At 37.0% G+C, this 14,022-nt stretch overlaps 1 protein-coding gene across 7 annotated transcripts in view; it reads left to right on the top strand.

The window, feature by feature from the left end:
* DNM1L (dynamin 1 like) overlaps window positions 1-14,022 on the top strand; it is a 67,271-nt gene that overhangs the window by 30,516 nt on the left and 22,733 nt on the right. For all 7 annotated transcript variants that reach the window (XM_050750040.1, XM_050750047.1, XM_050750041.1 and 4 more), the window contains 6 exons: window positions 510-581; window positions 3,286-3,372; window positions 5,558-5,720; window positions 9,539-9,659; window positions 11,386-11,517; window positions 13,122-13,328. In XM_050750040.1, coding sequence (XP_050605997.1) covers window positions 510-581; window positions 3,286-3,372; window positions 5,558-5,720; window positions 9,539-9,659; window positions 11,386-11,517; window positions 13,122-13,328 — 782 coding nt within the window. The remainder of the gene's footprint in view (window positions 1-509; window positions 582-3,285; window positions 3,373-5,557; window positions 5,721-9,538; window positions 9,660-11,385; window positions 11,518-13,121; window positions 13,329-14,022) is intronic.

The raw sequence follows: 14,022 nt of genomic DNA on the forward strand, positions 1-14,022 counted from the left end.
ATTGTTGTGGGATCAGGAAGCTTTGAAAAGTTCATAATGGCCAGGCATAGTGGCTCATGCAAGTAATCCCAGTACTTAGGGAGGCTAAAATGGGTGGATCACTTGAGCCCAGGAGTTCGAGTCCAGCCTGGGCAATATAAGGAGATCCTGTCTCTGTAAAAATTAAAAAAATTAGCCTCGCATGGTGGCATGCACCTGTAGTCCTAGCTACTTGGAAGGCTGAGGCAGGAGGATGGCTTGAGGATGTAAGGTTGAGGCTGTAGTGAGCCATGATTATGCCAGAGTCAGACCCTGTCTCAAAAAAAAAAAAAAACCAAACAAACAAACAAAAAACAACTCATAAAAAAACTATGAATCCTTAGCTCAGAAAATGATATGTATTCATTTGAATTTATTTATTCTCTGAAGCAAATACATAGACATCCTTGAAGTATATGGACTTCCCCTCCAACTTAAGAACTTTTGATCTTATTTTGAATATTATGCTTTTTTATTTCGAAAACTTTTAGCTTTACACGGATTTTGATGAAATTCGACAAGAAATTGAAAATGAAACAGAAAGAATTTCAGGAAATAATAAGGTAGGCATCTTTTTAGAGCTAGAAGGCATAAGCATCAGTAAATATATAATTGAGGTATTCTGTAGATAATATGTGAAGGGCATTGTAAATTCATACTCTTGATCTTAGCCAAAAGGCCGAGAAGCGATGGACATTGAAAATTCATAATGGACTTTGAAACAAATGGAGTATTTTCACAAATATGTAGAACTTTGCTTAAAATCCCTTTTCTTTCTTAAAGCTTTCATATAAATCAGGTATTTTATTTAGATGTTTATTCTTGTTCCTGTCATGTACATACCACATTATTATATAATTCTACTTAATATTGCTACAATAAGTTATCTTTTTCTGAAGGATTGATTGTACTCCAACTCAGGAAGCATTGTATCACTTATTTATATCTTTTGAGGAGTTCTTTTTCTTGCCTGTGTGTGGCTAGATTTGCTTATGAAAGCAAAGAGAGGCACATTGGGTTTTTTTTTTTTTTTTTTTTTTTTTTTTTTAGTGAAAATGAAAAGTAATACATTAGCAACTGGTTATTTTCTTATTTTCTGAGATTGTGACAATGTAAAGTAAGTTAGGTATCTAAGATACTGTTAATCTTGACACTACGTACTGTCACTCCCTTGCCTGAATCCTGCTGTCTTCTGTCTTCTCTCTTCTTTATTCCTCTTATTTTTCTCTTTACATTTTTACATATATCTCTTTAAATTTTTATTTCCCTTCCTTTTTATTCTTAGCTCCATTCTTACATTATCCAGAGGCACATTTAGGCCCTAGCTTAGTACTAATATTCAACAAATATTGAACCCTTGTATCTGCCAGTTACTGTGCTAAAAGATTATTTCCTGACAGAAAGGCATTTTTAGAGTCATGTTAACTCTTTATGACTGTTCAAGGTATTTGTTGCTGTTATACAGTGACTGACTGACGTTTGTCCATTATTGAACTCTAGGCTGGTTACCTTTGAGTTAGTGCTACTGCTGCCATACTTCCCTGAATTTCTAGAAACCATGTTGTGTAGAAGGGGTTGGAAAAGTGGCCAGAAACTAGATTAGCTTGTCATCATTCCTCTAATTATATCAGGGATATTTTTGGCTTTTGGAATGTTACTGATCATAACATCAGTCTGAATTATCTCTCCTACAGTCCCCATTTACTTACTGAACTCAGCAATTGGTGGTAATTTTACACAGTACCAGAATTTAGAGTGTTGTGGTGATTCAAAAATGTTTTTAGTTAACTAAACTGAATGTCATTAAAGATTGAGTCTGTATACCTACAAGATGTTTAATTTATGTTGAGGATATAATTTACTTACCTAGCAGCTTTTCATCCGCAGTGTCTAAAAGATGAAAAGTCCCCCAACCCCAAATCTATGAAACATCTCTTCTTTCCCAAATCACTTATGTAATGAAGTAAATGATACTTTGATCTTATATAATTTTTATGTCAAAATATGTAAATGACTGCATATGCCTAACATAAAGCCCTGAAGGATTTAAAATGTCTATGAGATTGGAGTTGTAAAGGCATTGGGCAAAGCTTTGTATTGGACATGATAGGGGAATGCCATGGCAATAAAGGTCCTGAGAAATATACAACCTAAATAGGTATGCCAGGTATTGACATCTGTTGGCTTTGGAACACTGCAGTATTTAAAATGAAAAAGTAGCACAAAGTAATCTAAAATAGCAAATATAATTGTATAGGGAACATGGAGTAAAGGATATTAAAAACTTGCTGGCAAATTAGAATTTTCAGTGGGTTAATGAGGGAAAACGTAAGGTGGATAAACAGTTGATGAGAGGATATATTAAAGGGTAAAGAAGGGCATGTACAAAGATGGGGTATAAACATCTCATAAGTGTCTTTTTACATGTAGTTGATTTAATCCTAAAACTTGCAGAGGGCCAGTGGTGAAGAGGAGGGAGCCTACACAGTAATCTTAGTCTACAGGAGAGAAAATACATGTATCTCTCACTATCCAAATTCTTACTAGACATTAAAGATTTAGATAAACTTCTTGAGGAATCTCTTACCATACACATTCTTGCCACTTGATATTCAAAGATCAGGAACCAAGCTGATTTGGACAACTTGTTATCTATGCCTTACCTTCTGAACTTGGAGCCTCATACATTTGGATAGTGAGGAATACGTTATTCTTTTATTCAGTGCTAAATCTATTAAACATGTTTAAGGAATGGTATATGCCAGCCTGGGCAACATTGTAATGCCCTGTCTCTACAAAAAATTTTTAAAAAATTACCTGGGCATGGTGGTACACACCTTATAGTCCCAGCTACTCAGGAGGCTAAGGCAAGAGGATTGCTTGAGCCCAGGATTTTGAGGCTGCAGTGTGCGCCATGATTACACCACTGCACTCCAGCCTGGGTAATAGAGTGAGAACTTGTCTCAAAAAAAAGGGGAAAGGTGTATGTTTATAATCAAGAGAAAAGAATGTAAAATAATACATGGTATATAATACATGTGTATATAATATGATACAGGGGTGGAGGTAGGCTTATAACCTGTTAATATGGCTGCTACCTAATTTCCCATGTGTTTCATCAGGTTTTGATTGTTAAAAAAAGTTTTTGGGATCATTACTTAATTCATTTTTAAAAGCATTAATGTCTATGTACTTGAAGTTTATTACTTCATAGTTCATTGAAATTTTAATGTGATTTTTATATAATATTTTGAAATTTATTTCTAGGGAGTAAGCCCTGAACCAATTCATCTTAAGATTTTTTCACCCAACGTTGTCAATTTGACACTTGTGGATTTGCCAGGAATGACCAAGGTAAGGAAGGAATAGTTGTAGATTTGGCCAGGTTGTTTTCACTTCCTTGACATCCCATATGAGAATAATCAGCTTCTTTTTGCAATCACTTTGATCTGTTAGCAGCATTTGATAACGTTGAGCCCTCCTTTCTCCTTGAAACACTTTCTTTACTTGGCTTCCAGGATACCACACTCTACAGGTTTATCTCCAGTCTCACTGGCCACTCCTTTTCAGTCTCTTTTGCTGTTTCTTCTCATCTCCCCAATGTCTAAACAGTAAGTGCCCCAGAGCTCAGTTTGTGGACCTCTTGTTTTCTCTAGGTACACTTTCCCCTTGATGATTTCATCAGATTTTATGGCTTTAACTACATAAGGCTCTGTATATTGATGGTATTCAAATATCTCCAGACTTGTGTATCTAGTTGCTATTCAACATATATACTTAAATGTCTAATAGACATTTCAAACTCTAATACCAAATTCCTGACCTGTTCCTCAACTAGATTTGGTCCTTCTGTAGTCTTCCCTCATTGCAATAAATGGCAACTCATGCCATTTATTGGCAACTCATTAAAAAGCTGAGTTGATTTTTAATTATTAGTTCCTTGCCCATCTCTGTTTGGTGTGGTGGCTTATCCTGTAATCCCAGCACTTTGGGAGATCAAGGTGGGAGGAATTCTTTGAGCCCAGGAGTTCGAGACCAGCCTGGGCAACATAGGGAGACCATGTCTCTACAAAAAGTACAAAAATTAGTCGGGCAGGGTGGTGCATGCATGTAGTCCCAGCTGAGGCAAGAGGATTGCTTGAGCCCAGGAATTTGAGGCTACAGTGAGCTATGATTGCATCACTGCACTCTATCTGGCCAACAGAGTGAGACCCTGTCTCTAAATAAATGATAAATAAATGGCAACTCCATTCTGCCAATTGCTTAGTCAGAGTTTGTAGTCATCCTTGATACAAATTTATCCCACATCCCACTTCCTGCCAGCAAATCCTCTTGGCTCTTCCTACCTTTATAGTATATCCAATACTCAATCATGTTTTATAAATTCATAGCTACTATCCTAATCTAGCCACTATCATGCCACCTAGATTACTGCACAATAATAAATAATAGGTCTTCCTCATGATCTCATCTTAGTAGACAGTGATACTATTAAAGTGAAAATTTGATTGTGTCATCCCTTGGCTCAAAACCTCTCCAGTTGCTTGTCATTCCTTGACTTAAAACTTCTCCCATTTCACTCAGAGTAAAAGCCCAAGTTTTTACAGAGATCTGAAGTATCTACTTGGTACGTCCCTATTCTTCTCCTAACTCCTCTTGCTTCAGCCTCCTGCCCTCACTGTTCACTCTCTTTGGACTGTTTTTCCCCCATATATCTGTATGTACCTCTCCCTTATTGGCTTAATTTCTGCTCATTCTCTTAAGTGTCAGTTGTCTCAGTGAAGTTTCCCTGATTACTGTATTTAAAAACATAAACCAATTTAAAACATTAAAATCATAATCCTAATGGCCAGGTGCAGTGGCTTATGCTTGTAGTTCTAGCACTTTGGGAGGCTGGGGCAGGAGGATCATTTGAGCCCAGGAGTTCAAAGATACAGTGAGCTATGATCGCACCATTGCACTCCAGCCTAGGTGATAGAGTGATACCCTGTATCAAAAAAAAATATATCATAATCTTCTCTAATCATTCCCTAGCCTGCTGTTCTGCCTTATTTTTCCATAGCCCTTACCACCATCTGGATACTATATATATGTTTTTGTTTATTATATGCCTGTTATTACTAAAACATAAGTTCTATGAAGACAGGAAGTTTGGTCTTTTTAAAATTCGCTACTGTAACATAATCTGACATGACCTGAAATCACGTTCAGAAAAGAGCCTGAAATAGAGTAGGCTGCCAGTAAACACTTGATAATTGAATGAATGAATGAATGAATGAATTTGTATCTAGCCAGTCCACACTGACCACTTCTTAACAGGGGATTGTATTAAATTAACTTTTGATATTTGCAAGAGTTACAGTTTGAGACTCGACACATTACCAGAATCATAAATACCACTGTAGTATATTATTAATGTCTTTATTTTTATTTTAACTATTTGTAAATGGCTATACCTATATTCTGTGGATTAAATGTGGGTAAAAAAGTGGAGTTGATTTTTAACTATTAGTTCCTTGCTCATCTCTGTTTGGTTTAGGTGCCTGTAGGTGATCAACCTAAGGATATTGAGCTTCAAATCAGAGAGCTCATTCTTCGGTTCATCAGTAACCCAAATTCCATTATCCTCGCTGTCACTGCTGCTAATACAGATATGGCAACATCAGAGGCACTTAAAATTTCAAGAGAGGTAGATCCAGATGGTAAGGACAGATGTTAATATTTAATGAGATGCTTATTTTACAATGGTAAATCTACCCTTGAGAAAGGAATTTTTCTCTTTAAAAACAGTATCTCTAGTTGTTAATACAAATTTAAAAGATAATGCTTTCCTATTTTTGTTTATAAAAATAGAAATTCTGATGGAAAATAAGGTTTTAAATTGCTATACAGACTAGGCAAAAATATTTCACATCTTTATTTGTAATGGTTACCTAATAATTTTAAAATAATACAGTGGCTTTGCAAAAAGGATTTCTTGTTTTGCAACTTAGGTATTTGAATGGCTGGCTTTTAAGAGTAAATAACATAGCCAGGTGTGGTCACATGTGCCTGTGGTCCCAGCTACTCAGAAGGCTGAGATGGGAGCATTGTTTGAGGTCAGGAGTTCAAAGTCAGCCTGGGCAACATAGACTCTTTAAAAAAAATAACACAGTAGATAATCATTGTAGATTATTATGGTACAGTAGAGAATTATGGTATCTACATTCTGCAGAGGTAGAGAACATTTAGACATGCTCAAGGCAAAGGGGATTTTTAGAAATGAAGGTAAAATCCTTTCATGAAGCATTTTAACCCCAAGGATTAGTTCACACTGTGGGTCACTGATGCTTGACTAATGATGTAGTGCACATCTCGTAGCATGTATAAAATGCTGGCTTGTAAGAGAGTGGTTACTATTGTTGCTAACAAATGTGTGCATGGCCTCATATAGAAACCATTTTTTTCACCTTACTATTTAGAGGGTCTGAAGGTTGTGTCGTGTTTTTCTTACCCTGCTTTGAAGAATAATTTCAAATAAAAATTTGATATGAAATAGTGCTAAGACTGCCAATAAAAAATCCCATAAGCAGGGTCACTTTAACACTTTTTTTTTTTTTTTTTTGATACAGAGTCTTGCTCTATCACCCAGGCTGGAGTGCAGTGGCGTGATCTTGGCTCTCTGCAAGCTCTGCCTCCCGGGTTCACGCCATTCTCCTACCTCAGCCTCCCGAGTAGCTGGGACTACAGGTGCCAGCCACCACGCCCGGCTAATTTTTTGTATTTTTAGTAGAGACAGGGTTTCACCATGTTAGCCAGGATGGTCTCGATCTCCTGACCTTGTGATCTGCCCGCCTCGTTCTCCCAAAGTTCTGGGATTACAGGTGTGAGCCACTGCGCCTGGCCCCAAAATTTTATATTTCAAGTTTTTAAGAAAATTTTTTTTACCATTTGAGTAAATAATGTTCACTTCAGTTAAAGTAAAAGATAAACTTTATCAAAGAGTTTATTTACATTTATTTTTATTATTTAAAGTAGGCTGGGCTCAGTGGCTCATGCCCGTAATACCAGCACTTTGGGAGGCAAGGCTGGTGGATCACTTGAGCTCAGGAGTTTGACACCAGCTTGGGCAGCAAAATGAGACCCCATCTCTATAAAAAATACAAAAAAAAATTTAGCTGGGTATGGTGGCACTGGCCTGTGGTCCTAGCTACTTGGGATGCTGAGGTGGGAGGATGGCTTGAGCCTGGAAGGCAGAGGTTGCACTGAGCCAAGATCATGCCATTGCACTCTTGCCTGGGCTCAGAGCCAGACCTTCGTAAAAAAACAAACAAAAAAAACCTGTTAAGCATTTTATATGTATTAACTCTATTTTAAACTGACCCTCGAGCCATAAATATTGTAGTATTTTTAATCTAATCTTTTTTTTGTATTGGATGTAAGGTCTTACTCTGTTGCCCAGGCCTGGAGTGCAGTGGCACAATCATGCCTCACTGCAGCCTCGCACTCCTGGGCTCAAGCGATCTGCCCGCCTCAGTCTCCCAAAGTGTTAGGATTACAGGAGTGAGCCACTGCACCTGGCTTGATTACTAATCTTAATCTAGTAATACATCATAAGGAAATAATTGGCCTAGTATTATTTATAGTATTAAAATTTTGAAACAACTTAATACGACCAACAGTTGGAAGGATTAAGTAAATTTTAACAGTAAAATATGAAATAATTAAAAAGGATGATTTTGTTGATTTGGAACAATACAGAAAAATGCTTGGTGTGGTGGCTTACACTTGTAATTCTAGCACTTTGGAAGGCTGAGGTGAGCGGATCGCTTGAGGCCAGAATTTCCAGAGCAACCTGGCCAAGATGGTGAAAACCCATCTCTATTAAAAATACAAAAATTAGCCGGGCATGGTGGTGCATGCCTGTAATCCCAGCTACTGGGGAGGCTGAGACATGAGAATCATTTGAACTCAGGAGGCAAAGGTTACAGTGAGCCGAGATTGTACCACTGCACAAAAAAAAAAAAAAAAAAAGAAAAATCCTTATGACTAAAAATTGTACACTATGCAGAGCAATTGAACTCATACATTGCTGGTGGGAGTGGTATAGTCATTTTGGGAAACAAGTCTGGCAGTTTCTTGTAAAGTTAAATTAGCAGTCCCATTCCTAGGTGTTTAACCATGTTAAATGAGAACCAGTGTTCATATAAAAACTATATACAAATGTCTACAGCATCTTTATTCATAATTTCCAAAAACTGGAAACATCTCACATATTTCTCAGATGAGGAGTGAAACTAAAATATAGTACATTCCATACAATGGGACACTACTCCGCAATAAAAAAGAACGGACTATTAATAGACAAGAACATGGATGAATCTCAACTGCATTATGCTAAATGAAAGAAGCCAGACTCAAAAGGTTATGTACTATCTGATTTCGTTTATATAACATTCTAGAAAAGGCAAAACTAGGGATGGAAAATTGGTTTGATTGGTTAGCATAAGAAAATTTGGTGGGGGGCGGCAGTGTCTTGAGTTGGTTGTGAAATATCTCTTGGCATTTGTCAAAACTCTTAGAACTGTACACCAAAAAGGAGTCAATATTTTTATTTTAATTTTTGTTTTTTGAGACAGGGTCTTATTCCATTGCCCAGGCTGGAGTGCAGTGGTGCAATCACGGCTCACTGCAGCCTTGACTTCTTGGGCTCAGGTAGTTCTCCCACCTCAGCCTCACCTGTAGCTAGGACTACCATACCCTGCTAAGTTTTCTATTTGTTGTAGAGACAGAGTTTCACCACTTTGCCCAGGCTGGTCTTGAACTCCTGGGCTCAAGCAATCTGTCCGCCTTGGCCTTCCAAAGTGTTGGGATTATAGGCATGGGCCATATCACCTGGATGTAAATTTTATATAGATTTTTTAAATGCTTACAAAATAGCCCTAAGAGTCAACAAAAAATTGCATGTGAAAAAACTATTTTTTTATATATACTATCTATATCTATATATCTATATATCTATATCCATATCTATATCTATATCTATATTTTTGTGAGACGGAGTCTTGCTCTATCATCCAGGCTGGAGTGCAATGGCATGCTCTCAGCTCACTGTAACCTTCGCCTCCCGGGTTTAAGCAATTCTCCTGCCTCAGCCTCCCGAGCAGCTGGGATTATAGGCATCTACCACTACGCCTGGCTAATTTTTGTATTTTTAGTAGAGATGGGGTTTTACCATGTTAGTCAGGCTGGTCTCGAACTCCTGACCTCAGGTGATCCGCCCGCTTTGGCCTCCCAAACTGCTGGAATTACAGGCATGAGCCACCACACCTGGCAAAAATGTTTTTAAAAATTGTACACAATGTTTAAAATTATTTTTTAAAAAGTACTGGTAAGAAAGGCATTACCAAAATGATGACAGAGGTAATACTAAGTGCGATTATAGATGAGGGTTTTCCTTTATTAATGCTTAATAGTTTTATTTAATGGATCATTTTCTTTCTTTCTTTTCTTTGCCTTTTTCTCTTTTTGCATTTACCAGGTCGCAGAACCCTAGCTGTAATCACTAAACTTGATCTCATGGATGCGGGTACCGATGCCATGGATGTATTGATGGGAAGGGTTATTCCAGTCAAACTTGGAATAATTGGAGTAGTTAACAGGTTAGCAGTTAGAATGGGATAAGAATTGGTAGCATTCTCACTTCAGAGCAAGTCTGAATTTCTAAAATCTGTTTGAAATGTGATACTGTCCTGTATTTTTTCTCCCTTTTACTATGATCTTGGTATTGCTAAAGAATCAATTGCCCTAAAGGGAGAAAAGAGATAAAAATTTTTTTTTTTTTTTGGGAAACAGGGTGTCTCTGTTGCCTAGGCTGGAATGCAGTGGCGTGATTGTGGCTTATTGTAGCCTCGACCTCTGGGCTCAAGTGATCCTTCCACTTCAGCCTTTCAAGTAGCTGAGACTACAGGTGTGTACCACCACACCTGGCTAATTTTTAATTTTTTTTGTAGTGACAAGGTCTTGCCATGTTGCCCAGGCTTGTCTCGACTTCTTGGGCTCAAGCAGTCCTCCAACCTTGGTTTCCCAGGTGCTAGGATTACAGGCATGAGCCACTGTGCCTGCCCCCGTAGAAATTTTTAATGGAAAATGTTTCTAAAGTAAGCAATACCACAAACTGGAAGAAATGTTGTAATAGCCAGGCTTTAAGAATTCTTGCCTATCATGTTAAGCAATGTATGAGGAGGTGCTGGGTAAGGGAAAAATTACCTAATGTATACACAGTCGAGAAAGAGTTTAAGGTGGCAGGATTTTAATAGATTGGTTTAATCCCTAGCATTAGTGATTTTGTGTAATTGCCAGGATGTGACTTGGAGAAATTTTATTAAAGGTATCCTAATTATAAATAGTTGGTATTAAAAATTGGAAAAAGGAAACTATTATTGAGTGTCTAATTATGTTTTAGACACTCTATTGAGTGTCTAATTACGTTTTAGACACTCTACTGTGAGCAATTTGCAAATGGTATCTCTTGGAATCCTCACAGCATCCCCTGAGGTAGGTGTTGATGTCTATTTTATAATCAGAAACCTCAGGTTATACATTTAACCAAAAGTCACATGGGTAGTGAAAGAGCTGGACTCGGATGAATCTCTCTTTTAGTCCAAAGCCTTCATATGCTAGGAAACCCTGAAATTATCATGAAATCTGAGTTCTAGTCCCAGTTCTTCCATAAACTAGATACAATGTAGGTTTAAATGACACCTAATGTCTTTGGGTCTCAAGCCTTTAGAAAATGAAAATGTTTTTACTACCTCATATATAAGATCCATTCCAGTTGTCTGCTTCTATTTTAATGTCCTTCCATCCCATCCCTCCTGTCATTCTCCCATCCCCACTGTCAATTCCAACTGTCTCTTTTTTCAGGCAAGGAGGTGGCGCAACACTGTTCATTATTTGTAGATGATTGTTCTTCAAATTAACTTAATTATTTTTGGGCGAAATTAGTTCCCTGGCATGGATAAAATATACAGTTGACTAAGATACTCTTATGTTTTTATACCTGTCTATACCTGTTACTTATTGTTTTTGTCTATAGTTAATGGTAATAATGAGGCCTACTCTATTTAGGCACTAGTTACTTATAATTCACTTAGTTCAAGTCTTGGCTATGCCAGTTAGTGTGTGACCTTGGGTAAGTTAGTCTCTGTGAGCCTCAGTTCCTTGCTATACAATGGGGTAGTAATACCTGTCACATAAAATTATTGTGAGAATTAAATAAAACAGTCCCTGTCAGGTATTAGAGAATAATGGCTGGTGCTGTCATCATCTGAGGTAGGAAGAGGACAACCATTAAGCTGAATAGTTTTGTAATTTTTTCAACCTCAGGAGCCAGCTAGATATTAACAACAAGAAGAGTGTAACTGATTCAATCCGTGATGAGTATGCTTTTCTTCAAAAGAAATATCCATCTCTGGCCAATAGAAATGGAACAAAGTATCTTGCTAGGACTCTAAACAGGTAATTTTTTTTACCTTTTGGAAATGAGATGTGTTTGTTTTTACCAATAGGTGTCTGAGAGGGTTCATTTTCAGTTCCTTACATTTTCATGCTGTTCCTAACAGCTTCACTTATGGTTTCTTATATAGTAGGTTCCTGAAGAGTAGATGTCTCTATTTTTATTGGGGTGGTTGACATTACATCATCATGTAGTCTAGAATGAATGTTCAAGTGATTTTAAGATGTTTTAATTATGAAAATTTTGACAGTTAATTTAGTTTTGTGGATACAACTAGAGATGACTTCATTTGCACTTTGCATTTCAGCAACTGCATTAAAATTTGTAATTTTCACATTATCTATTCTTAACTTAGAATGTCTTTTATTTACCAGGGAAGGGAGATGGAAAAACAAAGAAATAGAATGTCTTTTATTCCTATTCACTGTAGAAATAACTTAAGTTGTATACGTTGGATTCTGAATACTCATTGATGGTGGGGGACTAGAAGATGTTTCTAGATTATTTATAAATGACTGAAGTGGAAGCCATTTTCTCTTACTTTTATTCCTTAAAGACTGATAGATTTGGATCTTAATAAGGTTGATTTTTACTTTGCTGGTTACTAATTGTAAATGACAAGTCAATGAAACCAAAATTATATAGGAAGAATTGATTGAGTGGCTTGCTTTCTCTGTGGTAACTGCAGTAATATGAAAATAATTTGCATTTTTTTTCCTTTTATGATTTAGGAAAAACGAATACAAATTGTTTTTTTCCTATTTACACACAGTTAATCAGTATGGCACATAATGCTTCTGAGAGCAGATACATGGGGAGTTTTCCCCATACATCAAGCAAGGAATTCTCCAGGGGATTGTAGCTGAATGTCCTTTAATTCAATGCTAACACTATTTACCTGGCGATAGCGTCAGCTCCCACAGTTTGAGGGTTCAGTCCCACAAGACTGCCCCCAAGTCAGATGCTAGTTGTAAGCACACATTGTAGCCTGTGTTTCTGACTGATGGACTATAAGTCAGGGTACCCATGACTCCCGTTTCATGTTTGATTAATTTGTTAGAGTGGCTCACAGAGGTCAGGGAAACACTACTTAACATATACCCATTTACTATAAAGCATATTAGAAAGGATATAGGTAAATAGCCAGATGAAGAGATGCACAGGGCTGGGCATGTGGGAAGGAATGTGGAGCTTCCGTGCCCTCTCTGGGCACACCACACTCCGGGAACCTTCATGTGTTCTACTCTCTGAAGACTCCGTGAACTGCGTCCTTTTGAGTTTTTATGGAAACTCCATTGGCCACTGGTGATCAGCTCAACCTTTGGCCTCTCTCCCTTCTTCTGAGGCTGTTCTGGTGACCAGCTCCCATCCTGAAGCTATCTAGCTACCAGTCATCTCATTAACATGCAAAGACACTCTAAACACTCTTATGCTTTTGGAGAGTCCAAGGATTTTAGGAGCTGACTGCCAGGAAATGAAGACAAAGACCAAATATGTATTTCACAGTATCACATTTGCCAGGACAAATTATTTGATAGGTTTTCCCCATTTTAAAAATTTGACTTATTTTACTTTTAAATCCTTCCTTTCTAAAAACCTTTTTTAGGTTACTGATGCATCACATCAGAGATTGCTTACCAGAGTTGAAAACAAGAATAAATGTTCTAGCTGCTCAGTATCAGTCTCTTCTAAATAGCTACGGTGAACCCGTGGATGATAAAAGTGCTACTTTACTCCAGCTTATTACCAAATTTGCCACAGAATATTGTAACACGATTGAAGGAACTGCAAAATATATTGAAACTTCAGAGCTGTAAGTAAGAAATGTTTCTGTAGATTTGGTTACCTAGAGTGCTAGGTCACTTTTCCTTTTGTGAAGATGACTTCAGCTCAGATTATCTGAGATTTGTTATCTATAAAACAAAAATATAATTTTGTAGAGATAATAGGATGATGTCTGGTTGTGTGAAAATATATTTTGTAAATGATGTAAAGCAAAGTAAAATTTTCATGTATTTGTAAAACTATTTTAATAAGGAAAAATATTTCTTAATTTAGCTTTTAAAGTGTTTGTTTCTTTAGTACACACATTATAATTGCTCATAAAAAATTAGAAAATGCAGATAAGTAAAAATAAAACATAAAAACAAAATTACATGGTGGTGTGCACCCGTAGCCCCAGTTGCTCAGGAGGCTGAGGTAGGAGAATCCCTTGAGTTCAGGAGTTCAAGGCCAGCCTGGGCGACATATTGAGACTCCCTTTCTCTCTCTCTCTTTTTTTAAAATTAAATCCAAATTTTATTAAGGATTTCAAGTTACATACTTCAAATTTCTAGAATGGAATGGAATAATTTTGGAACTGGAAAAATGGCATAAACACTGACATCCCTTGAAACTTCAATTTTATAAAGAAAATTCTTCGGCAAACCACATCCCCATTATGTAACAAGACTAGGTATTATCTACACCCTTCACTTTGGCAACAGCTATTTCCTAAAAGAATGAAA

Source organism: Macaca thibetana, chromosome 11 (genome assembly GCF_024542745.1).
Source record: "Macaca thibetana thibetana isolate TM-01 chromosome 11, ASM2454274v1, whole genome shotgun sequence".
NCBI classification, from domain to species: Eukaryota; Metazoa; Chordata; class Mammalia; order Primates; family Cercopithecidae; genus Macaca; species Macaca thibetana.